General features: G+C 41.7%; 2 protein-coding genes across 5 annotated transcripts; one reads left to right on the top strand and one right to left on the bottom strand.

Moving 5' to 3' along the window:
• On the top strand, nucleotides 1-23,331 carry LOC112454341 (probable cytochrome P450 6a13). Of its 3 annotated transcripts, none has more exons than XM_025015667.1 (6): nucleotides 1-65; nucleotides 18,788-19,184; nucleotides 19,315-19,888; nucleotides 19,964-20,185; nucleotides 20,400-20,651; nucleotides 21,876-23,331. In XM_025015667.1, exons 2-6 carry the CDS (start codon nucleotides 18,834-18,836, stop codon nucleotides 22,040-22,042), a joined length of 1,566 nt encoding a protein of 521 aa, XP_024871435.1. In that variant the 5' UTR covers nucleotides 1-65; nucleotides 18,788-18,833; the 3' UTR covers nucleotides 22,043-23,331. The 3 variants fall into 3 exon arrangements, with proteins under 3 accessions (XP_024871435.1, XP_024871434.1, XP_024871432.1); XM_025015666.1 differs by lacking the exon at nucleotides 1-65 and adding an exon at nucleotides 17,427-17,910 and having other exon boundaries at nucleotides 18,792-19,184; XM_025015664.1 differs by lacking the exon at nucleotides 1-65 and adding an exon at nucleotides 17,429-17,910.
• On the bottom strand, nucleotides 5,683-13,451 carry LOC112454340. 2 transcript variants are annotated; one of them, XM_025015663.1, is made up of 13 exons: nucleotides 11,744-13,451; nucleotides 11,158-11,352; nucleotides 10,653-10,888; nucleotides 10,143-10,354; nucleotides 9,997-10,073; nucleotides 9,696-9,892; nucleotides 9,455-9,615; nucleotides 9,183-9,351; nucleotides 8,914-9,107; nucleotides 8,706-8,835; nucleotides 8,458-8,647; nucleotides 8,231-8,373; nucleotides 5,683-7,864 (listed from the first exon to the last, which is right to left on the bottom strand). In XM_025015663.1, exons 1-13 carry the CDS (start codon nucleotides 13,137-13,139, stop codon nucleotides 5,900-5,902), a joined length of 5,265 nt encoding a protein of 1,754 aa, XP_024871431.1. In that variant the 5' UTR covers nucleotides 13,140-13,451; the 3' UTR covers nucleotides 5,683-5,899. The 2 variants fall into 2 exon arrangements, with proteins under 2 accessions (XP_024871431.1, XP_024871430.1); XM_025015662.1 differs by having other exon boundaries at nucleotides 5,683-7,939; nucleotides 11,744-13,450.
• Nucleotides 23,332-23,783: the final 452 nt, after the last annotated feature.

A 23,783-nucleotide genomic window follows, 5' to 3' on the forward strand; every position in this document is an offset into this window, starting at 1 on the left:
AAGGGGCGAATACCTTTTAGGAGCTTAGAGATTACGCTTGGGGACGAGCTAGTAGTAATGCAAAGGTGAGTCTCGCGGGCGCAAGCCGCTCATTCCCACGAAGGATTCGACTGAACTTATAATACCTACGATGCGGTATCGGTTGCGGCACGCTCGCTCCGTGCGAGCGCGCGAACCCGTTCCTCCCGCCCGTTCCATTGACATCACCGGCTCATCACGTCGCCTCTCCCATCACGCGCTTGACGCATTCATAATTCAATATCAAGTGCCTCTCATTGGGCCCCCGCCAGAGCCTGCGAAATTACACACGGATCCGATTTATTGCCGTTGAACGAGGCGCTTCCTTATCCTTATTGATTATGGAATAGGAAGGCAATTGGAATCGGATAGCGTTTGGGAGACGTAATAAGGATAAACGTAAATAAATTAAACGAATACTTCTTGCGACAGTACCGTCAGATTGTCCAATTAAACGTTTCGCGGAGTATAAAGTGGTAAAGTTTAATCGAGAAAAATTGTCCTGGTAAAATATTCGCATACGTCGCATATTTTTATAAAATATTCCTGTCTATTATGCTTTTTATGAGTCATATTTTGTATAGCAAACTTACTCTATCTATATTTTTTTCTTGGGACAGATCAAGACAGGCTCTCGCTGAGCCATTCAATTAAATTAAAAGCGAAATTGGCTAAATCCTTTTTTCTACGTACAGCATGACCGCGTCACATTTCTCCTTACCGCTGGCAAAGTCGCGATGAGACTTGTCATTTAATGCGAGAGATACTCTGAATAGCAATATCCATTATCGCGGAATTACACTTGAACAGACACCTCGTTTCATCGTGATCGGATTAGGCTTTATAGGAAGGCGCGCGACGAAGGGAGGTACGGGTCGCGCGTGAAAAAGGAAGCGGGAGATTTCTCAAAAGAGAGATAGGAAGGGAAAGTATTGCGTCATGGGGAGTGGTATCGCTTTAATCTGCCACGAGGAAATCTAGTAAATAATCGAAGCAATTATCCGGCTCGGTGGCACGAAGACGACGACGATCTCGTAAAGAGACCGGCGCAACTTTTCCATCTTCACGGAAAGAAGAAAAAGAGGATACCTCTCTCATCTCGTCGAGCACGAATTGATTAGTAATACGTCATGTAGTTCGAGAGTGACTTTTCGCGAGCCTCAAGGAAGAGTTAGTAGAGGATTAAGATGTCGAAGGGACGCGATCGGGTAGCAACGATCGCAGTCGGCGATTAAAGACAACGTCAATTAAATCTGAAATTATTTGGATCATTATTGTGTCTGAACGCCGAAAAATATTCAGTGCGCAAAAGCGCTATTCGGTTCCGCGAAACATTAAACGACGCTACGCTCCGATTACGTCGCAAGGCGCATATCTCACAATTTACTTACATCAAATACTCGCGATCGCGAGTCGCGAATACTCCGGCCGCGCACACTCTACTCGCATTAACAATGTCTCTCCTGCCGGCTCTTTGCTGTTCTCGCAGCCGCTTCCCCAGACAGTGTCGCGTATTCACGTGCAACAATCCCGGATCCTGTAATGTGCCGACGAAAGCTTCCCCTGCATGAATACCCAAGTATGCAAATGTCTCCGTAGCGTTAGACGTTTCTCCTCGCCTTCGAGCGTCACTCGAGAGTTCTTGTTGTTCGGGATTTCCTCTCTTCCTCGCGCAGCATCGCTGCCGCGCACGAACCTGTTTACGATCCTGCGCTAACCACATTTAATTAGCAAAGAAAAAACAACGGTGCTCACAATCGCGCAAAAGGTCTTGTTTGAGAATAGCGGGATTTGATAAACGCCATGTAATCTCAGCAGTTATGATTAGATTCTTCCAGTTTTTATAGAAATAATTGCCAGCGTTTTGATTCTAACGTAGATGGCTTAAAATCCTAACTGACTTCTTTGTTTCTCACAATATATGATTAACTAAAGAATCATCTGCCTCTACTAATAAAGTTTAAGTCATTTTGAGACTTAATATATCCGCTGCTGCGATTCAATACATATTTGTCACATGACAAAAATTTTAATTTACAGACTTGGACGAATTTCAAACTTGCCATGAAAATAGGAGGCGCAACTACTGCAATGCTGAAGGTTTATGTTTTGATTTCGCGGTATTTATGTTGGCGAGGTGTTCTTCGGCCGTTCGGCGCTGAAAGAGAGGCACATACTTCTCGGGAGGCGCCGTTACGCGACGGCATCCCGGATGGTGCACACCGGGGAGAACGGAACCGGGTCTTGAAAATCGAGAGAGAGCGAGAGCGAGAGAGAGAGAGAGAGAGAGAGAGAGAGAGAGAGAGAGAGAGAGCCCACGATAGTAGTCAGGGCACGTCTCGCAGAATAGAGGGTTGCGCGCGAACTCCGTCGTCGGCGTGTGCGCTCGTGTGGACACGCGTCGCCGTCGTGTGCGACGCGTGTGCACACGCTGCACGTGGACCAAGCCGAAATCAACGACAATAGAGGAGAAACGCGCAGCATTCACGTTACGCTCTCGGGGAACGGGAAAAGCGGATAAGCAGCCATACTAACGAGACGATGCGCGCGGAGAGATCACGTCCGGCGCGCGCATTTCCGAAGAGACGAAGAAGGGTCGCGCTTCGGTCGGCGAGGGAGGCGGTGGCAGGGAGAAAGGGATGGAGGAAAAAAGGTCGGAGTATGGCTGGAACTTGGGGAACGGTCGGGGAGAAGAAACGTGGAAATCGTAACACACCAGAGGCGCCGCCCGCGCGACTCGCCTTCTCTCGATAAAGTAAATAAGAACGTACCGACACGTACGTCGCGTGGTACGTGCGAGGCAATAACAGGCGGGCCCGGACGAATATTTTCTATTGTATTCCCTCTTCTGTTACCTCTTCAACTTCCACGTCGCTTCTTTGTCCCGCGCGGCGTGTCACCGCCACCTTCATCAACGCCGAATCGCGATATCGGCGCGTGGATCAGTCATATTGCGAATCGAGGGAGGAGTTATAAGAAATTTCATGTCCTCATTTCTCCAGAATAGAAAGTTTAGAAATATTGTTTCACATAAAAAAAATGTTTACCATTATCGTTATTAATTTCTAAGACATAACTGAAATTAAGAATCGTCATATTTTTCGGATTTTTCATGGAAATTTTGTTAGGAGTCACTTTAAGGAGAGAAAAGCGGAGAAAAATATATTTCAATATACATTTTACATTAAAAATATACTTTATCTTTAATGATATAAAAGTCATAATGCGATTTATGATATATTTATGATATCGATTATACGTAATTTTTGTACTTTTATAGAATTTTTTTGTAGAATCCTCTTATTCTGCTCTGATTATTTTGGATAACTTTAAAATTTCGAAATAAAGACATAGGAAATAAGCTCGTAAGAGGATCGTAATTCGAGAGAGGGCTTACTTAGAAAAATCCGTCCCTAGCGTCCCTCCGGCAAAGATCCGCGTTCGACGGAGACGTCAAGGATGCGGAACAGCCCGCGATTCGGAACCGCTATCGAATTCCTGGCTTATGAAGACCCATGCTGATCCCGAGATCTTGAAGCCTAGAATTTCAAGGGTCCCGTTCCAAGGCTTTCGCTCACGGCCACGATCTCGCAGGGCATCGTAGTCCAAATTGGTACGAAGTGATCCGTGGCAGGTCGTACCGTTCGCGCTTCAACCGTTTCGGATTCCTCGGACGTCCGGGATCACGTTGACTATGCAATTTTGCGGCTTCATACCCGAGAAAGCGCGGGAACCAGAAGCACTCGTCGAAGTCTCCGGATATTCCTATATATATTTTACGTAAGGATTCCGCTGCGTAATAACGTCGGACCTCATTCAGTCCCGCGAAATATTTTAAATGCAAGTCAATAAATTATCTTGTTCTGCGCGCGATAAAATTATGACAATCCCACGCAATTGTTTTAAATAGATTTTATAGATATATACGAATATATAATTCTGTATTATATTATGTATCTATAACAGAAAAGTTAGTCGACATCAAATGATTCGCAAGTATTAAAAAATTTTGAACAAAATTGACTACACAATTCTCAAAATTACTCCGTTAACGTTAAAGAGACGTGAAAACACTATCTAGTTAAGATAATCTTACGGCTGACCAGCACTCATGAGACTTGGGTATGTCACGGGAAAACAGTACCAACATTTTAATAACGTGGTAAATAAAGGGTTAAGTAATTGTTTGCGCGATATGTCACGGCCAAGCGTATCGCGCAAGCACTCTCTGTGGTGTGACGTGTCGGCCAGTAGGGAAACCGGTAATTATTCTCAATGTAGCTGCGACACAAATAAAGATGTCAGATCGTAAGCATGAAATATGATCGACAACGCGCCGATCTTTTCAGTCTATGCAGTGCGTGTACGGGGCTATGTTTACGCGAGGGGGTATAAAGCCTTCGTTTACCTCCGTGTCCCGTGTGACAGGCATAAACGAGGCAAACCACCGCCGCCGCGGCGGCGGTCGGGCGAAAGCAATGAAAACCGCCGCCGCCGTGAGAGCGGCGACCACCGCCCGCAGATCCGTAGGTATGGTGAACGGAAGTAATCCCCGTGGCGCCATAAATGCGAGCGTAGATCACCTCACGTGGATAACACGTCCGGCCGAGGATCGCCTACCAGCCCGAGCGAGCGGTGAACATTATGCGCTCGCGCACGAGTTCTTTACGAGATTTTGTCTCGTAAAATATATCAGCCGTTTCTCCTCTTTAACCTACTAATGCGTATTTCCGCGCTCAACGCGAAAAACGTAAAACGTCCACGAGGCCTTACATATAACAATATAAAGTCTAAAATTAATTGCGATCGGGTACACATCTGTATCTTCGACTTTCGAACAGCTTGCGAATGGCAAATGAAGTAAGCGAAATCAATATCGTTATCAGAGTGACGATATTTGGTTTATTTCAATTTAAATGTTGTGACATATCAGTCAGAATTTCTTGAACGTTTAAAAAATACTAAGACCATGTAATTGATTCGATACTTCCCTCCCCTTTTTCCTTCTTTCGATATAATACTAAAATAAAATTTTATTTGTGATATATTTTAGCTAAAAAGGCTATGTGCAGAATTTGAATTTTAAAGTTAATTTAATATTGCATAATTATGTCTACTTTCTAATCATAATTAATATAAAAAGTGATGTGAAATCATACATCAAAAATATGTTTTGTTAAAGTCATACTTTCGACAAATTCACAAGTTGTTCGCTTTCTACGGAAAGATGAAATGACGGACAGCTCATAGACTTTTCGATGAAATTTCATAATTAACGTTAACGAGAGCGTTTGACCGTAGAATTGGAAGACAACAATGCGTTTCTGATTACATTTTAATGATGTATTCTATATTGATCCTGTTTGCGTGTTACTCCGTTTTCATTGTGAAACGAGATTCATGAACTTTTTGAAGGCAAAATACTTAAATCATTTTATTTCTTCTACATTTAAGAAAAGCAATCTTCGTATATTATTTAATAATAACTATAATTAACTCTGAAAAGTTTACCGGATATTCTATCGAATTTCTTAAAATAAAAAATTAACAGATTTGTAAATGACGAAAGAATCCATATCGCGAACACATAACGCGTGCAAAATACTTACCAAAGGCTTACGGCAGGAAACACTGGTGAAAAAAAAAAATGGAAAAAATAGTGTGTATATAATATTTTCTTTATAATTTATTAACTTATATGATATAACGATTAATATAAATTTCCACCGTTTCTCCATGTATATTCGCCAGCGTATTTTCTGTCTTGTAAATCGCACAACTGATCGCTGCAATCCGGCCATTATTTCCTCTCGTCTTTACCTTCAACCGAATTTGAAGGTAAAACATAGTCACTCTATACAATCGTCTAAAATCATTTTCGTCAAGTTTCCTCGCGCTCCCAGTCCCAGTCCGTTTCTTCCGACTTCCTTTTCTGGCCAGCCTCGTAGATCTCATCTTCCGCCGCCTCTTCTTCTTCCTCGCCGGGCCAATTAAATTTCGCGGAATCTTCGTCGGTCTCTGATTTCGTCGAGCTCTGCCTGTGATTTCTGTCGCGCATAGCTCTACTGCATTCCGTCGAGACCGAATCTGTCTCGTCTGTGCCGGATCTCGTCGAGCCGGTCCTTGTATCCTCCGTATCGGTGCTCCTACCTCTTAGCACCACGGTGGCTTCGACCGATTCGTCATTGGCGAACAATTCGATATCCTCGGATTGTTCACCGCTATGTTCGCGTTTAATTGGCGGTTCCTTCGTCTTAGTCTCGGATTGCTGCTCCTTGGAATCCTTTATGGTATACACCGAGAAGCCTTCCTCCTCCGATTTAGACTTCTGCATCTGCCAAGCTTTCTTGAAGGGATGTTCCCGCTCTTGCTGAACCAGTTTGGGCCTCTCCGGCAGGAGGTACTCGGGATCCTCCTCGCTCGCTTGACTCTTCACGATGGACTCTCGTTTGAACAAGCCAGTCGACGTCGGTTTGATCGAGAGATCGCCTTCTTTCTTCACGACGTTCCAACCGGCACTCGCCAATTCCTCCTGCGACAACTGCGACAGATCTTGCAGGGATTCTCTCTTGCTTCCCTGGGTCAACATGAAGTTATAGTTGTTAACATCCTCCTCTTCCATGGACGTTTTCTGACTACTACTGGTGTAGGATGGCCTCCTCGACGTGTCCAGACTTGTCTCTTCCTCGCTCAGACTGTCTTCTCTCGATGGTGGACCCTGTTCGCGATATTCCCTACGTCGCATGTAAATATCCTCCTCGGGCTCACTCGGTTCCTGAGAGGATCCAAGAAGTGCAATTCGTGGGCCAACGCTAACGGTCCACGAGTCCATGTTATCTTCAGGCGTGATATCGTCCCTTAGCAAGGCTATCCTACCCTCCGCTGAGGATCTGCGTGTCAAGGATTCCACGCTGGCCTCGCTCTCCCCCTCAACCAACGATTCGCGCTGCTGAGCAATCAGTTTTTCCATAAACTGTTTCCTTCGTATTCTCAACTCACGTTCCCACTCCTCCTCGTCGCTTGTCTTTGCTTCGGAACTCGAAGCGCGTACCGGCTTCGCTCTTCCTTGGGTCGACGGCTCATCCTCGCTCTCGGAAGAGAACGTTCTTCTCGTGATATCCGCCGACTTCACGAGGAGCGGTTTCGATTCGTGCTGTTCTCTGGCAGATGAACCTTCCTTTCCGACGAATTCCCAAGAACGATCGTCCGCTTCCTTGGCCGACGTTCTTCCTCTGGATTCGGATCTCTTGTACTGCCTCGAATCGCCCTCGATCTTTTTTCTACGTTGCCATTCTTCGTCACTTTCTCTATCCCTTGACGACGGTCTCTTATCTTTGGTCCTGGATAACGAACGCCTGTTCCGCTGAGCAACAGCCTCGTCATGTTCCCGTTGACTTCTGAGAAATTCGACAGTTTCTTCTTCAGAGTCATCCGTGGCGTATCTCTGACTGTTTATACCTATCTTACGATCCGTGTAACTCTCCGTGTCTCTGGATGGTTTTCTAGTCACTAGCTTGGCTCGATCTTTGCTCGATACCTCTTCGGAATCATGATCGATGAATGACATTCGCCTTCCGTTCACCTTCTTCAGTGTCGGTACGTCTACTATTTCCTCTTCCGTGTCGTGCCTCTCGAGAATGGTAGCACCGTGAGCTATATCCTTCTGCCAGTCCCACCCGGTGGACGCGATTTCGTCATCCTCGAAACTATTTGCATGTTTGACCGCCACTTTTGCGGTTTCCATCACGGTTTCGGCATTTTTATCCTCGCTCGCGCGTGTCTTTTTTTCCTCGGAAACTTCGATCGCCGAAACGTCCGTGCTTTCCATTATGACATTCTTCACCTCCTGCATCGGAAGATCAAAAAGTAACGTCAAAACGACTGACGCGGCTATCACTATCGCTACTTCCAGAGGATCAATCTGCAAACGTAAGAATAATGTACCCCATATATGCATTAATTCTCTCGCACATAAAGTAGCATTAAATGCGGTCTGAAATTCGCTTTTGAATTATTTTTCTAGTGTCGTTTATACTTCTGAGAGATATTTTATACAGAAACTGATAGTGTATTACTGTATTATTAAAGACAATAATCAGATAGATAGATTTAGCGCTAAACGTGCGGTGAGAATATAAGCTTATAATAAATCTACAATTTCAAGAGACTGCGCGGTTTCGTAAATTATTCTCGCTTCGTCCGCACGACTTACTGCTCTATGAGGCTGAAACTCCGTAGAGAATCTCGTGGTCCCAACATTGTAGAAAAATACTGCGAATTGCGTTAGGTACACGGCGTACGATATTCTGCTGAGGATCACTAGCCAGTAGCTGGAGAGGAATCTGTTAACGCCGCCTACAAAGCGAGTGATTATTGCGTCAGTGCTCCTGTCTATTTACACGCCTATCGAGTTGTTGTTACCGCAGCGTTACAACGGACCTCCGTGCCCCGTGAAGCAGGCAAATATTGACCAGCATAGAGCCGCGGCCCACAGCACCGGTCCGATTACTGCATAGTGAGTAGCCTCTTCAGCGTCGTACACGTAGTCCCGCCTGGCCTGGCGCCAGGGTGAAAATAACGACCATGAGCCCATGGCCGTCGCAATCAACCAACCCAAGATCACTAACACCTGAAATTAGAACACTGCCACGATCACGCGCGATTATGATTATGCCGGGAGGGAGTACCCTGTGAATCCTGACGTTATTCCCAACGTAATGCAACAGCACGCCGAGGCCGACGCCGAAGACGTACGGCGTCGCTCTGTGCAGCGGCAGCGCGTAAGTTAAATTGGCAGTCTTGTAAAGGCGCTTTAATCTGCAATCAATGATATACCGTCAAAGTCTGCATTACTCGGGCGCGCGCGTAAAATGTCTGAAATATTGTAATACTCACGATATCCCGTGATAGATGACGAGAGACAGATAATTGTTCATTGTCGCTATGTAACGAAGAGTGGCAGATAGCAGGATGAGGAAGGCCATCAGAAGGATACCAACGAGGAGTTTGTATTGCAGGAAGAAGACTAGGATAGGCGCCAAGAGCGACAGTTGCATGTCCAAGGCCAATTGGTACGTATGCGTGGCACACTGTAAAAGATCCATCGTTCCACTATAGATACGATCCATAAATATTTTCCGATTCGTCGCTTGCTATCTACTCACCATCTCCTCGAATGGAAAAAAATTCTGCACGTACAACAGGTTCGTCCACGCGTTGTTCTTACAGAGTTCCGCGTTCGCCGCGACGACGCTGTTCCATTGCGGGCCCGAGCCGATGTGTTCCATCACGAACGCATACCAGAAGACCACCGCGAGCAACGCCGGTGAAAGTCTGAAGAGCATGCCAATGACAGAACAATCAATGCAACCTTTCTTTCTTGAGTTTGAGTCGAACAACTGCGAGGACTCTCTCATTTTTATTGAATCTAAAATACCTGATAAATCTGGCAACAAAACGACAAAACCAGCGAATTTCACCGCGAGTCTTCAGCTCCTTCGCCATGTTGTAAGCGGTGAGAACACCGCTTAGCAGCAAAAACGCGTCCGTGTAAACTAACGATACTCGCAGAACAGAGCTGGCCGGATTATTGGCGATCTATACGAGCAACGTTTAATCAATGAAACGATATGTCGAGGCGTTCTAACACAAAGGCGAACTTCGTCCAACGATCTTACCTCGGTAAGAAAAGTGCGGTTGCTAAACGGTATTCGGGAAATTGTTATAAGCTGGTGGGCAACGTAAAGAACGATCGTAGCCAGTGCTCTTATTCCGTAGATACACGTAATATCCGCAGCGTCCGTCGCTTCCTTCAATAAGGCTTTAATCGTCCTTCGTAAGGAAAATGACATGATTATCCTCTCAGAATAATTTCCTACGAAGGAAATGCATGCATTATGCCATAATCGCCGCTGTATTGAAATATTCCGGCAAACCTAATTTCGTAAGAGATTAAATCTTATCGAGAGACCCGCGTACCTTTCCCTCGCGTCTCCACGAAGTAATCCCTCACAGTCGCTACAATAACGAGACAAACAATCATAGCGTAAAAATACCTACAAAATAAATTAGTAACATGGATTTATCAATTGCGTTTCTTCGTGGTGTAATAAAGAGATACGTACAAAACGCCGATCGTCTCTTTCGAATAGGTCTGAGATTTTTGCTTGACGTAACACATGTTAGGATCGACGTCAACCGTAAATTTAATTCCAACAGTTTCATTGTAATCCTTTAAGGTACTTCCTAACGCACGTTTAGCGTCCTCAGCAGAACACGCCGCGGGTAAACACAGCGCCCAATTCAATGTAGTGAATTTTGGAATGAAATGACCTGGCTGAAACATTCAATTGAAACAACGATTTGCTGAGAAGTTTCTAATTAAAAAAAACGAGTTATTTGAATTTTAAAAAATCAAGATTATTTTAAGACCTCCTATTATAAAAATATTATTAGAAAAGTACCAAGAGAAACAATTTTTTAAAACAGATTTTTAATTTAAAAAAATATGAATCTTTAAATAGATTTCCATTATCAATATCTTCTTTAACTTTCGTTTACATTTCGCTCGAGATACAGACGGTATACAAATTTCACAATTTATTTTCGTTTAACTTTAACAAAACTTCTCTTACGTCGTGCATATTTCCTCGTATAAAAGTGCGAGCTTGCATTAGATTGACCGGCAGTCTCATGTCTGAATGGGAAGCTTGCAGATCCACAGTAGCCAGACAATATTTCCCTTGAATTCTTATCGTCTTTTCGTCTATTTTAACATGCGCTAGCACACCCAAACATTGATCGTAATCCCCGAACTGATTCACGTTTCCTCGTAACAAGCTCGACGGAATCTTTGCGCTCGAATCTAACACTGGAAGCAAGACAGATCTTTGGTTCGATGAAATTGATGCAATTTTTCGAAAACATAAACTTTCCGGTCATTGTCTATATATAGATGCGAGCCGAAAGCTTCGATTAAAAAGCTTTGTTAATTCAACAATGTCCACGTATTGTCCTTATTATGTTACAGTAACATAATTATTAGTCTGAACATTGAACAACTTTTAGTTGAAGTAATTACAATAACTTTGGCTTCTGAATGAAAATAGAATGAACAGTTATTTCGGTCAAACGACTCACTTTGCAGCGCCCACAACTTGTAACCTCTCAATTGTCGCAGGAATATCTTGCCATGTTGCTGACATTCCGGATTTTCAACGTTCGTAAAATTTGGCACGAAGGTCGGCACACGCAGAATTGCATCATTCACTTCGGACAATGTAATAGACGCATCTACATGTTTCTTCAATTTCGGCTCTTGCTTCGTCTCTTGCTCTAAAAAATATTGCCTGATTAATTACATAAAATAAATTACGAAATTTTTTTATGAGTTTTATTTTGAAATTTTGAGATGCGTCTATCTATTTTGAAATTCTGAGATTACTTTTATCGAACGAGGAAATAAAGATAAAAAATGTGCATTTTCAAAAAGGTCTATTTAAAGACAAAAATTTCTTTTAGTGTCCCTTAAGATTATTTAAAAAAAACAATGCAGAATTTCTACGCGTAGCAGAAGCTAGCGAATAAAAGATTACACGGCTGTTGAATATTAACTTAGTTAGATTATTACTTAAGATACTTCCACCAGCGCCTATTCACGCGGAAACACTAAACATCTTCGAATAAGCTCGGTTTTCGTATCGAACCATTTTCACATAATACTCACTCTCCGCTTGCGAAACTTCCTTCGACGGTCTCGAAGTTGGTTTTGCTGTTACTTTTTTGACATCCGCCCTTTCCGGTTGTTTCGCTTGCTCCTTAATCTTCGGTGCAGGTGTTAAAGTTTCGGGTTTCACTTGCGTCTTCGATTTTTCGTCTGTCTTCGTTGCAGTTTCAGGTTTAGGTTTAGGTTTAGGAGTAGCCTTCACCGATTCAACTTTTTTCGTGCCTTCAGTTAATTTCTTGGCACTTTCGACTGATTTTTTCGTGCCGTCGACGGATTCTTTCGTGCTATCGATCGATTCAATTTTCTTTGTGCTTTCGATCGTCTTTTTCACGCTCTCAACCGCTGGTTTCGCAACATCGGCTGATTTTTTATCTTCTTGTTTTGATTTTTCCACATCGGGTTTACTAGGTAAAATTTTAGCTATCCTCGTTTTGTCTTTATCGGCGAGCCTCACTTTCTCTAATTTTCTAGGTGCTGGGGTGGTTTCTTTTATATCAGATTCTTTACCTTCATCTTCATCTTTGTCATCTTTTTCTTGTTTTTTATGTAATACGCTAAGTGGTTTTTTAAGTGATTCTATTACTTTTTGTTGATCTATTTTGGTTGCTTTTTTTTCTTTTTCTTTCTTATCATCTTCTTTCTTATCATTATCATCAGTTTTACTATATTTCATAGATTTAATAATCTTTGTAGTTTTAATTTCCTTCACTTGTTTCTTTGAATCTCTTTTAAAAACTTTTTTATCATCATCACCATTATCTTCATCTTCACCCTTATCTTCATCTTTATCTTCATCCTTTTCTTCACCTTTATCTTCATCATCATTATCATCATCAGTAGGAAACTTTTTCTTCACTTTTTTTTTCTTATCCTCAGCATCTTCATCTGATAGTTCAGCCTCAGATGCTTCTTCTTCTTCTTCGTCTCCATTTGTCTTTCCATCCGCCTGATCTCTTTCAGAATCTCCCACTGATTCCTCATCCTCCTCCATGCTTTCCACTTCCACAACCGTTTCTTCCTCCTCCTTGTCGTCATCCTCCTCGTCACTTTCTATCCTGGAACTCCTCGGCATAGTTCCAGTCGTATCCCTGTCTCTCGGATGTTGAGTGATCTCTATTCGAGCTCTTTCCGTCCCGACATCTGACGTCGACTCGGCAGGTGGTTTCCGGCCACCAGCGATGGTCCGCGGAACCGTATCCTCGTGCCATTTCCGTGCCGAAAGTCCCCCGGTCGTCACCGTTCTGTCCGTTGGGCAGGCTCTGCCGTGCGCCGGGACGCAGACGGCCTGATGGTGCGTCTGCGGTACGACGTCGCGTATCCGGAAGCCATAGCAGGTGGCGTAGAGTATGACGAGACCCAGCAGCGCGACGCACTTGCCCAGAAGGGCGATAGCCATGACAGGGCAACCTTCACATGGAAGAGGCAAAGACCGGACGTTGTTCGCGAGGCTCGACCCACCGTCTGCCGATGATGCCTGTCGCTTGATGAGCGAGAGCGATTTCCCGTTCAAGAAATCCGTCCAAAATGAACGGCTCCGCGTCTTTTCACCCGCGGCCTCTTTGCTTCTTCCGCAATCTTCCACTTCCCGTTTCGCGATCGCGAAGAAATCCTAGGATCTATCAGCGATCTGTCGCGCCGATCGCCCTCCGACGTGGCAAACCCCGGGCCACCACGTCTACAGCCGGCCGTGCCTTCGCGGAAATTAGAGCGCATGGCATCGGTCCAAGCAGCTAGGAGTTTTATTTAGCATCAACATTTCGAGGCGGTCGACCGCCAGCAGAACGGCAGCGGCCTCTTCTAACCGCGGCTCCGACTGCATCGACGCTATCCGTTGCGGTCCATCTGACGTGTCTTTATTACGCAAGATACCAAAGGATCACCAAGTGATCCGCGTAATTTCGGTGATGCTTGCGGTTTAATCTCCCGCGTCATATTATAAAGTAAATCTCACTGCTTTATTGTTGTCGCGAAATAATTCGTTGCGAAAGCAGCGTACAGTTGTGGGAATCGATTCAAATGTCACTTTTAACAATGTGTATACAACAATTAATTAATGAGATATCTATCAAATAATCAGCTTAATCCGAGAGTTTATTGACTTTATTAAAAGTATTTCTTATCACATTTGCAATTAAAAATCTCACATGGATAAAATATATTTAGGTATCGATATTATCAATATTAGTTTTAATAAGTGTCAATGTATTGACAATGTTACATGTGTTAATTTTTATTAATTTATTTCCTCTTCTTCTTAATTATGACTAAACTATGAATAATCTCTTAATTTTTCGGACAACAAGTAATGAAATTTTAATGTGACTTCCGTAGCAGTGATTGCATTCAAATGAATACGATTGCTGATTATTTATTCATAGTCCTATTTAGGTCGTGGGACAGCAGCAAACGAACACGCTGATCCGCTTATTGCGAATTTAGTCAATCTCGACGGACGATGGCGAAATTTTGCGGACAAAGCTCACACTGGCTTTTGCAACTAGTAAAATCCGACGTATATTCGGATTAATCTCAATCGTGTCTGAGAATTTCAAGGCATTACTATCGTGTATGCTTTCTCTCTTCATATAGTTATATATAATATACATTTAGCGGAACGTTATCTTATCGAATTATTTAGACATAAAAATATAACATAATTTGATCATATAGTCAAATTTTTTTCAGCGCTATTTTTCGAAATTTGTTTTTACAATTAGATCATAAACTTGTACTAAACTGAGCAGCCATCTGGTTTAGCAATTTATTGCGTATTTCAGAACAATATGCGGACACAATGAAGAGCTATTCGAATTCCCAGATTTTGCTGCCAAGTTTAGCCAGCGAGATTGTCTGCTTCTTCGGGCACGAAACTTATATGCTACAAAAAGATGATTCCAAATTTCGAAGAATGTGCAAAAAATGACGCGACAGTAATAAGAAGAAATAGGAAATTTGCGATTTTGCACACCCAGAATCTTCAAGTCGCAAATCTAAATTCTTCTAAAAACAAATGTAAATAAATTAAATTTGTAGAAGTATATACATAATTATTTAATATTATGTTTCTGTATATTTATACTGGTTTAATAATTTATATTTCTTTAATAATTTATTTTTCTTTGAAGTATTTATTTGCAAGTATGTGTAAAGAAGAATTGATTATTTTTAATATACATATATATTAAGGAGATTGTAAAAAAAATCAGAAACTTTATAAATTGCTTGAAATTTAAAACATAAGCTGTTTTATAAATAATGTCAGCATATGAATGTTTTTAGATTCTATCGTCGTGATTAGTTTTTAAGAACATTTATAACAAAGTTCAAAATTTTTTTTAATGCCACTTTTATGTCAGTAAAAGCTTTATCAGGTAATTATCTATGTGTATTTTATACAGCGAAGCAATTGAATCCAACATACTTTCTCATGATATGATATAAAATAAGTTTATTTATTTTGTGCTGAGTTTTCGTTGTCCTATTTAAATCAATTTGATTACATACATACACGTTTTAATATCGATTTATTGCTACGCGGTCCTACCACGATGCAAATTCTAATATTGCAAGAAAATTATATATGTGTGTTGATATTTCTCAAATCTTTGAAATTTTTAAACTTTTAGTATATTTTTTTTATATAATAACCATAAGTTTATTTACTTCTTAATATTTTTTAATATAGTTATGTTTGTATATAGATAATTGATAGATATGCAGTTTTGAATCTCCCACTAGAACCCATTAATAAATCTTGAACTTTGTTATATTTTTAATATCTCTGATTCTCTTTATGATCTTAATTATATGAAAAAATGTACAATAAAATGTGAGTTATCTAAAGAAACACGCTTGCTTCTTTCATAATATTCGAATATCTCAATTATTAGTAAACTCATGTTGGAACAGAACTCTTTGATTTAACGAAAATAGGAGAATATTTCGCACCGCGTATTGTACAATTCGCGAAACATTTCTAGCAACGGAACCAGTCGCTTCTGTAGCAGGCAGCAAGATCAATAGTCGGCCAATTATCAGCGGTTGGTCACTGATTTGATATCTTTTTCTTTCCACGCACACACACAATTTTATAATTTTACATTTATATTTTTGGGAAAATTATAAATATGAAAACTACATTTGTCAATAATTCATTATTTATTCTTATTTGGGATAATCGCTCTTCATTATAATGCATCTTTTACGTCTCGTGTGAAGCACAAAACAGGAAGAGTACATTAATTTATTTTTATAATTAACACAATAATACGATTGTATATTCTTACACACTTATGTAAAACGGTTAACAATATTTAACATATTTTTAGAAATTCTTAAGAAATATTGCGAAATACAAAACTTGACATACCGCTGACGATTGATGCTTCTACATATACAGTCTAACAATAACATTTAATCACATGTAATAAATAATATTTCACGGCTACTTATGACCTATGACCTATTATTTCATAATAAAAAATTGTTGATCGTGATGAAGAGCTCGATAAGATTATAGTTTTGATTGAGAAAGATAAACTTGCATTCACATCTGATACAATGCGAAACGTTATCATTCGTAACGTAATAATATCTGTATCTTATCGAACAAGATTCCCTCAGAATTTTTTTAGGCAGAATCTACTTCAATGATCGTAACACATTCCAATCTTAATTGTCTTCATTATAAATATAACGCACAGATATATGCAGAATGGTCACAACGCTCGGAGTCGACTGAGAAAAAGATATTATAAATAAATGGGAGCGGAAGAAAATAGTGAATCGGTTAAAAAAGCATGCACAAGTCGAATAAACGTTCAAAAGGAATGTAAGCGTCTCCCCGTGCTCCGCCATCTGTTTCCATCAAGGTAGAGATCAACGTTGCAGGGATAAACGTGAAAGAAAAATCTATTTTCATTTCAATGCACGTCGCAATGCAAGAGAGACGGACATCACTAACTTCTAGATCTTAACGCAATATTTGCGCGCTTCATGTTTTACCGATATCAAAGTAAATGCGCAAATAACAACCGATATTCTGTTGCGGGAGAAATGAAGTTTACTTATCTTTCAGCCGCGTTATTTTCAACTTTGCATACTTGTTTAACCAAATGTTTAAACAAATATCCGATCTAGCTCAAGAACGGAAAAAGTAGGAAAAATAAAACATTTTATTTTCTTTTAGTGCGAAAATACGACTGGTAACGACAAGTTCTGCATTGTTTTATTTACATGGAATATAAAAATATATCGGAGTATCTCTATGTTTATCTATACGTGTATCGTATTGATCGTATTTTAAAGATAATGATCAGTCACGTTCTGCAGAGCCTCATCAGAATGAAGTAAATGTTGCCTTCACAAAGATTAGATTAACCCACCAGGTTGTTCAGCAAAGTTCATACAAAGTTATACAACAACTTTTACTAGATCTAATATAGAACGCACTTTGAAAAATTCAGTTCCACACGAAGATCCGTAATGCGCATTTTAAATGCTTATTATGCTTCAAATTCGCTTCTCTTTCTATCTTCCACCGAAAGATACACGCCACTCATTCGAACGAGGCAGCAAATTTACGCGACTGAAGATACGCGGCCGCGCGCGAAAAAAGAATGCAAGTTCGTTTTACTCTTTGTCGGAGCGGCTGATACCGGCGACGGAGAGGGATGCATAAGCCTCTTGAGAAGATAACCCGGAGCTATCCGCGGAGGTATCGGGTCGGCCATATGGGCTCGGCTCAAAGCCGAGCGCGAGGTCTCTTATAAATGCGTGGCGTTCGTTCATGCCTTCCAGTCGGTGGGAGATCAGCCTTTCCGCGGGAACGATACGGCGCGACGATACAACGTCAACGTTACACGCTTGGAATAAACGCGTCGTTTCTCCTCTCCTCCCTGTCGTCCCTTGTCTTTTCTTCTCGCTGTCCCCTCGCGGGCCGCCGCGGTCGGGAAACCGCGGTCGGTGCGGGCGAAATCATGCCGCGGAATGTCTTTTAGCACATCCGACTTTCCTTCGCGTTAAATCGAACGGAACTTGTGCCGTTTGGGTGTGTTACTCCTTGGAATGCCAGTGGGCGAGTGCGCATCCCCTCGGCGAAGAAACGGAGCGAGCCGATAAATCGGTGCGACGCAAACTGCGTGACGCAGCGTATTAAGAGGAATAACGTAAGAGGAATAAAAAATCGTCGCTTATCTAAATGGAATTTGAAATAATCGCATTGGCGTAACGGAAACTAAAACAAATCTATCACACCGAAAATTTTAATAGATTAGTAAAATATATGTGCTTTTTTCTTTTGATTATCCCCTGAGCTTCTTCTTCACTCTTAAAAATTCCAAACGCTTGAAAACCGAATTAATTAAGAATGATTCGATCGTTATTTTGTATTATTATCATTACCAAATAGTATAAAGTATACACTTCTTAACAAAATATTAAAATTGCAAATCGCGTACAAAATTTTTAGAGAAAATATGACCAATATCTGTCCTACTGTTTCTTCTTAAAACTCTCAAGAATATTTGAAATCTCTGACACGTCCGTGCAACGTGCACGAGAGAAATCGAGCTGTGAACGACGGAAAGTTTTAATGCTAATGTCTTGACGTAGCCGTTAAAAGCAGCAGGTGGTTAAGAAGCGTAGGACTCCGCTAAACTGCGCACGCGTTTTGTATACATACGACCGGAGCTCGCGTATAATCGGATATGGATATGTCGCGCGCGAGCATGAGCATCGTAATCTCTCCTCGTGGTGCTCCTTTGCGCCGCCAAGTGTTTACGTTTGTAAAACGAATTCAAAAATAGACCTCGGTAGCTAAACAGCCGCGGCTGTTCGTTTGCCGCGAGAAGAATCCAACAACGTCGTAAATCGATTGCGAACGATTCAGCGCGGCTATCGAGTAACCCGCTCACGTCAAAGAGCTATGCAGTGTAAATTAAGGATTACAAGACACATTAATCATATACATGTATATCTGCGATAAAATTACATGAAAGAAAAACAGTTATCATTTCAGTCATAAATCATAGATTACGCTTTTAGAAAGGCTGCTGCTGTTTGAGACTTGCGCATTGAGCAGAGATTGAAAATGCTCGGCATCGTAGCGATATTACTGGATCCTTTTCTGCTTATCGGGCTCCTCCTCGGTAGCCTGTACTTCTATTTCACGGCCACCTTTGACTTTTGGGAATGCCGCGGCGTACCGTTCAGAAAGCCGACCGTGCTGGTCGGGAATTTCGGTCCCTTGCTTTTGTTCCGACAGTCTCTGCCGGAAAACGTGAAAGAGATGTATCAGTGGTTCAAGGATGAAAGGTTCTTCGGCGCATTCCGAGTAAGATCGCCCGTGCTGATCTTACGCGACCCCGATCTGGTGAAGAGCGTATGCGTCAAGGATTTCGCTTGCTTCCTGAACCGTGGGATTCCGGTCAATAACGATCAGGTACGCGCGACAACTAATCTCCTTTCCTGTCTCCATCGCCGAGACGCTAACTGCTACTTCTTGTTAATATTTGTTAAAATACGCGAGAACGCTGTTGATGAAATCCCCATTTTAATTGTGCACGCGCCAGGATCCGCTCTCCGGACATCTGTTCAATCTCGAAGGGCGCAAATGGAAGGGCCTCAGGTCGAAACTGACGCCCGCTTTCTCGTCGGGCAAGCTGAAGCGGATGTTCTACTTGTTGGTGGAGTGCTCCGAGGAGTTGCAGAGACTCATCAAGGAAGCGAGCTGCAACGACGACCAAACCGTCGAGGTACGGGAACTGGCCGCGAAATTCATCATCGACGTCATCGGCAGCTGCGCCTTCGGCATACAGATAAACGCGCTCACTGACGACGAATCCGAGTTTCACAGGGCGGCGAAGAGGCTCAAGCCGAGTTATAAGGACTCTCTCTGGAGGATGCTACGAACGGCCATGCCGAAGTTGTACAAACTGCTGGGTATTCAGCTCGTTGATCCAAGTGTTACCAAATTCTTCATGGACGTCGTGTCGCAAATGATCAGCCAGAGGGAAAGTAACGGCACGACCAGGTACGACTTTATGGACCTGCTGATCGAGCTAAGAAACAAGGGTACTCTGGAGAACGAAGCCGGCAACCCGACGATCTGCAGCGACGAGGACGCCCAAGCGGCGAAGGAAGCCGGTAAATCAAATTGCGATGCGGAACATACGGCATCGTTTTACTTACAAAAGCTAAAAAAAAATCCGTTATTTATAGAATTAGATCAGCATACTATCGCGGCGCAAGCATTCGTTTTCTTCGCCGCCGGCTACGAAACGTCATCGAACACGATCGCGTTCTGCCTCTACGAGCTGGCCTTGAACCAGGAAATCCAAGATAAGACCAGGCGAGAGATACACGACGTTTTACAAGAACGGGGTGAAAAATTGACATACGACGCGGTGCAGGAAATGAAGTATCTCGACATGGTAATATTAGGTACGGACCTGATGATGTCATTGATTGAGAAATCCGAAAGTAAGGGAAAAAACAATGTATATCCCCGAACGTAATCCTTTTCTCGCGAACAACGAGATTCGGATCTCAATTTTGTATCGCGATAAAAGTCGTCACGCGACAGTTCGACAGTAAAAATAAAACCGTTGGAGATAATCTGGGAATGCTTATTTAAATATATATATAAAATGTGTAGAGACTCTCAGGAAATATCCGCCGGCCCCGCTGCTCTCTCGAAGATGCGAGTACAACTACCAAATACCGAACAGCAATGTGGAGCTGCCGGCCGGCATACGGGTCATCATACCGATTTACGGCCTCCACCACGACCCGAATTACTATCCCGATCCGGCAAGATTCAATCCCGAGAGATTCACGGAAGAGAATAAACGCGCGAGACATCCCTACACGTATCTTCCATTTGGAGAAGGGCCACGAAATTGCATAGGTACCCGACTCTTGCGCTCACAATCAGAGAAAGACGTAGTACCAGCAGCTAGAAAATTAAGAGGAACAACGTAGCTATATTCTGATAATTCTCATGACTTTATATAAAGGGGTCTTTATGCGGGTATTTAAATCTCATTGTCAGATGTGTCACATTATGGTTGCTAGAACTATTTTCTCTGAGTGTACTTAGCTTCTTTCTATATTTTCGCACTTTTTTCTAGATTTCGCGTTAAGTTGAACTTCCATTCTATCTGTTACGGAAAGTTTCGAAAAGTTTTCTATTATTACAGCATGATCTCTTTTTCTATATCTATTTCTTTTTCTGCTCTTAAAAATAAAAACAATTTTTGGCACAAATCGCCGATTTTAGCGCAAACGCTGAAATTTTCTGCGAAATGTCGTAAGTTTAATGTTATCAGATCTAAGAAGAGTTGCTCAACATCGTTTATCTTCCAGATATATTTTAAGCAGTTTTCGGACTTTTGTGCTGTTCGAACGAACGTCTAAAGTCTAAACTCTTAAATTATTTATTTTTTTTGTAGGATGGCTGCGAATGATATCGCAGTCGAATTGCGAGTAGAGAGATTAAGCAAACAGTGAATCCAGAGAATTCATAATCCGCTGACTCAACGCGCGACATTACGTCACGTGCTACGTCGCTCGTTCGAATAAAAAAAAAGGCTTATTGATTCCGGTCAGCACTTTAGAACCATGACAAAATTATTCGATGTCGATAAGAAATAATATCTATAGAATTCGCAAACACGCCGTGTAATCCCCGCTCGATTGTCTTATCGAGATTCATACATACATTTTTCCCTTATCTCCGTTTGCCATGCTTCACGCAAGAGCGTGCCAATGTTGTTGAATCACATTCAGCCAATATTCCTCGTTATCTTTAAGCGATCGTTAATTCAACTAATAATCGACGGACGACAGATTGCATATTAAAGCGATTGCGTAGCGTGCGAAATTCGTCGTTTAAATAACTCGCTTAGCAATTATTAGCTCAAGAGGCGAGACGCACCGCGCTTGAGCGTGCAAATTTATGCGGCACGGAGGACGACGACCTTGATAATGTACCGTATATGCGCGTGTTTTATGCAAAAGCCACCGTCCCGATTTGATAAGCAAGCTTGCCTCAAACTCGTCGTTAAATCAGCAATTAAGTAACTGACGCGTCGTAAAGTCGACACATTATGACGATTTTGCAACTTTTCAGGCATGCGGTTCGCGTTGCTGCAAATCAAGATGGGGATAATATCATTCCTGAAGGATCATCGAGTCAAAATATGCGACAAGTCGACGGTGCCGATCAAGTTCAGCAGACGGAGTCTCGTGACCACGAACGAGGCAGGATTTTGGCTCGCCATTACTTCCTCTTCCTAAATACAGACTGCATTTGATAGCGCGTTTCTTTTTCCTTCAAGAAACCAGTGATTAACGTTAAAAATAGACGCGTATATAAATTCGCTACGATAATGCACTTAATTCGCGACAGAGAAACAGAACGTCAGCTGTCACTCGTTTGTTTCTTGCAAATTAATTAATGCAGAATTGGAGGAAGATTCGCGAAATGAATTAAGTTCACATAATATCTTTATGTTGTTTTTCCATCTGAATTCAAGATTAAAAAAAGATATTTGTTATTGATTTTTAGAATTCTCAATCTTGAAAGATCTTTTCTTCTCGCTCTCCTGAAAAGTCCGAGTGTTTTAGTTTCTTCTACTTTTGACGCTTTTAATAGAAATCCTATATCTAGAACCGCGAAGGAATAAATCATTCTTGTTGATTAAAAAAGAGAACGAAACAAGATCATTGAAATGTTATCAATGATTTATGTTTTATGTTACATCGATCCCACCTACACAAATAACTTTTGCAATCGCGCATTAGAGATTTATGTTGCGCGCATAAATACAATTTTTAATGCGATATTTGTGAAAAATTATCCTATTCAGTCAAAGAAAATAACGAGTGAACTGATATACTTCTGAATCTCTCAGAAGTCAAACGTGATCATTTTCACTTTTTGTATATTATTTCTTGATTTTAGTACCAGAGTATACGTAATTAGTTTATAATTTCATCAATTTTCTCTATTTTTTAATTCATGGAGTTGTAGTCGAGTTCTGAGAGTTTGAGTTCCTAGGCTCATGTCATATCCCCCATAAGTAGCAATAATATTTTTTAGAGGCTTTAAAAGAAAAGAGAATAAAGTTGTTTGCTTATTACATTAACAACAATGTAAGCGGAGAATAGCCAATTTAACTGAAAGATGGAAAAGTATAAGATGCGAGACGAATCGATTTAAATTTACTCTTTTAAGTGCCTTAATTTTTATTTATTAAATAAAAAAACCGTATGGGATGACTCAATATCTTAAAATATTCAACTAGATAAAAAAAAACGATATTATATGTATACCTCCCACTATAAGGAACATTAAGTCACTGTTATTAGCGACTCTCATTTCTGCAATGCGTACTTATATGTAGTTTTTGTCATATCGAAGATTTATCTCATTACATTAAGTTCTAGAAGTGACTCGCTCTTAACTTTCCACGAGAGGCAGTGTACTTTTTATTCTAACATTTATAAAATATATATTTATAAAATATATTTATAAACGCAGCGTTTTAAAATAAAGTACCGCGTTCAGAGAAATTTTTTCTGTTACATGTAGCACACATTCATACTTATCCAACCGATTTAAAACTCGAAATATACTTTTTTTATATTTTCTCTTTATCTGTATCATTCTTTCGACGCGGATAACGGTTCGCGCGAGAGGGTCGACTTCGTGAATATCACCCGGTATTAAAAAACCAAATCGCGTATAAAGCGTAGCAGCGGCGCGCTTCCATATACGAAAGAATGAGAGTTGGCCGCGGTTGAGTTACATATACAGTTCGTCTTGAAGCGGAACTCCTAACTGGCCGCGGGCCTACGCACTCCATTAATTGAATCGGATAAGGCTCGGCGACGCGGCCGATCGGCGCGCGATCGGTGCGATGAGGAGCGTGCGGGCCCGCTCGTTGTCGGCGAAGAAGCCACTTCCTCGCGACGCGGCGTCGTCCGCCGCAGTGCCGTCGCGCGTGTTGACCATCAGTAACAGTAACTCGGTGTC

Source organism: Temnothorax curvispinosus, unplaced genomic scaffold (assembly GCF_003070985.1).
Source record: "Temnothorax curvispinosus isolate PA1 unplaced genomic scaffold, ASM307098v1 QBEX01005011.1, whole genome shotgun sequence".
NCBI classification, from domain to species: domain Eukaryota; kingdom Metazoa; phylum Arthropoda; class Insecta; order Hymenoptera; family Formicidae; genus Temnothorax; species Temnothorax curvispinosus.

Bases quoted from the DNA above. Each gene is read 5' to 3' on its own strand.
- LOC112454340 (XM_025015662.1), bottom strand. From the start codon at position 13,139: ATGGCTATCGCCCTTCTGGGCAAGTGCGTCGCGCTGCTGGGTCTCGTC. The intron at 10,074-10,142 runs GTACGTATCTCT...TTTATTTTGTAG, and splicing joins AAAGAGACGATCGGCGTTTT to GTATTTTTACGCTATGATTG. The intron at 9,352-9,454 runs GTATTTTAGATT...CATGCTCTTCAG, and splicing joins TTTGTTGCCAGATTTATCAG to ACTTTCACCGGCGTTGCTCG.
- LOC112454341 (XM_025015667.1), top strand. From the start codon at position 18,834: ATGCTCGGCATCGTAGCGATATTACTGGATCCTTTTCTGCTTATCGGG. The intron at 20,186-20,399 runs GTACGGACCTGA...TAAAATGTGTAG, and splicing joins TCTCGACATGGTAATATTAG to AGACTCTCAGGAAATATCCG. The intron at 20,652-21,875 runs GTACCCGACTCT...GCAACTTTTCAG, and splicing joins AGGGCCACGAAATTGCATAG to GCATGCGGTTCGCGTTGCTG.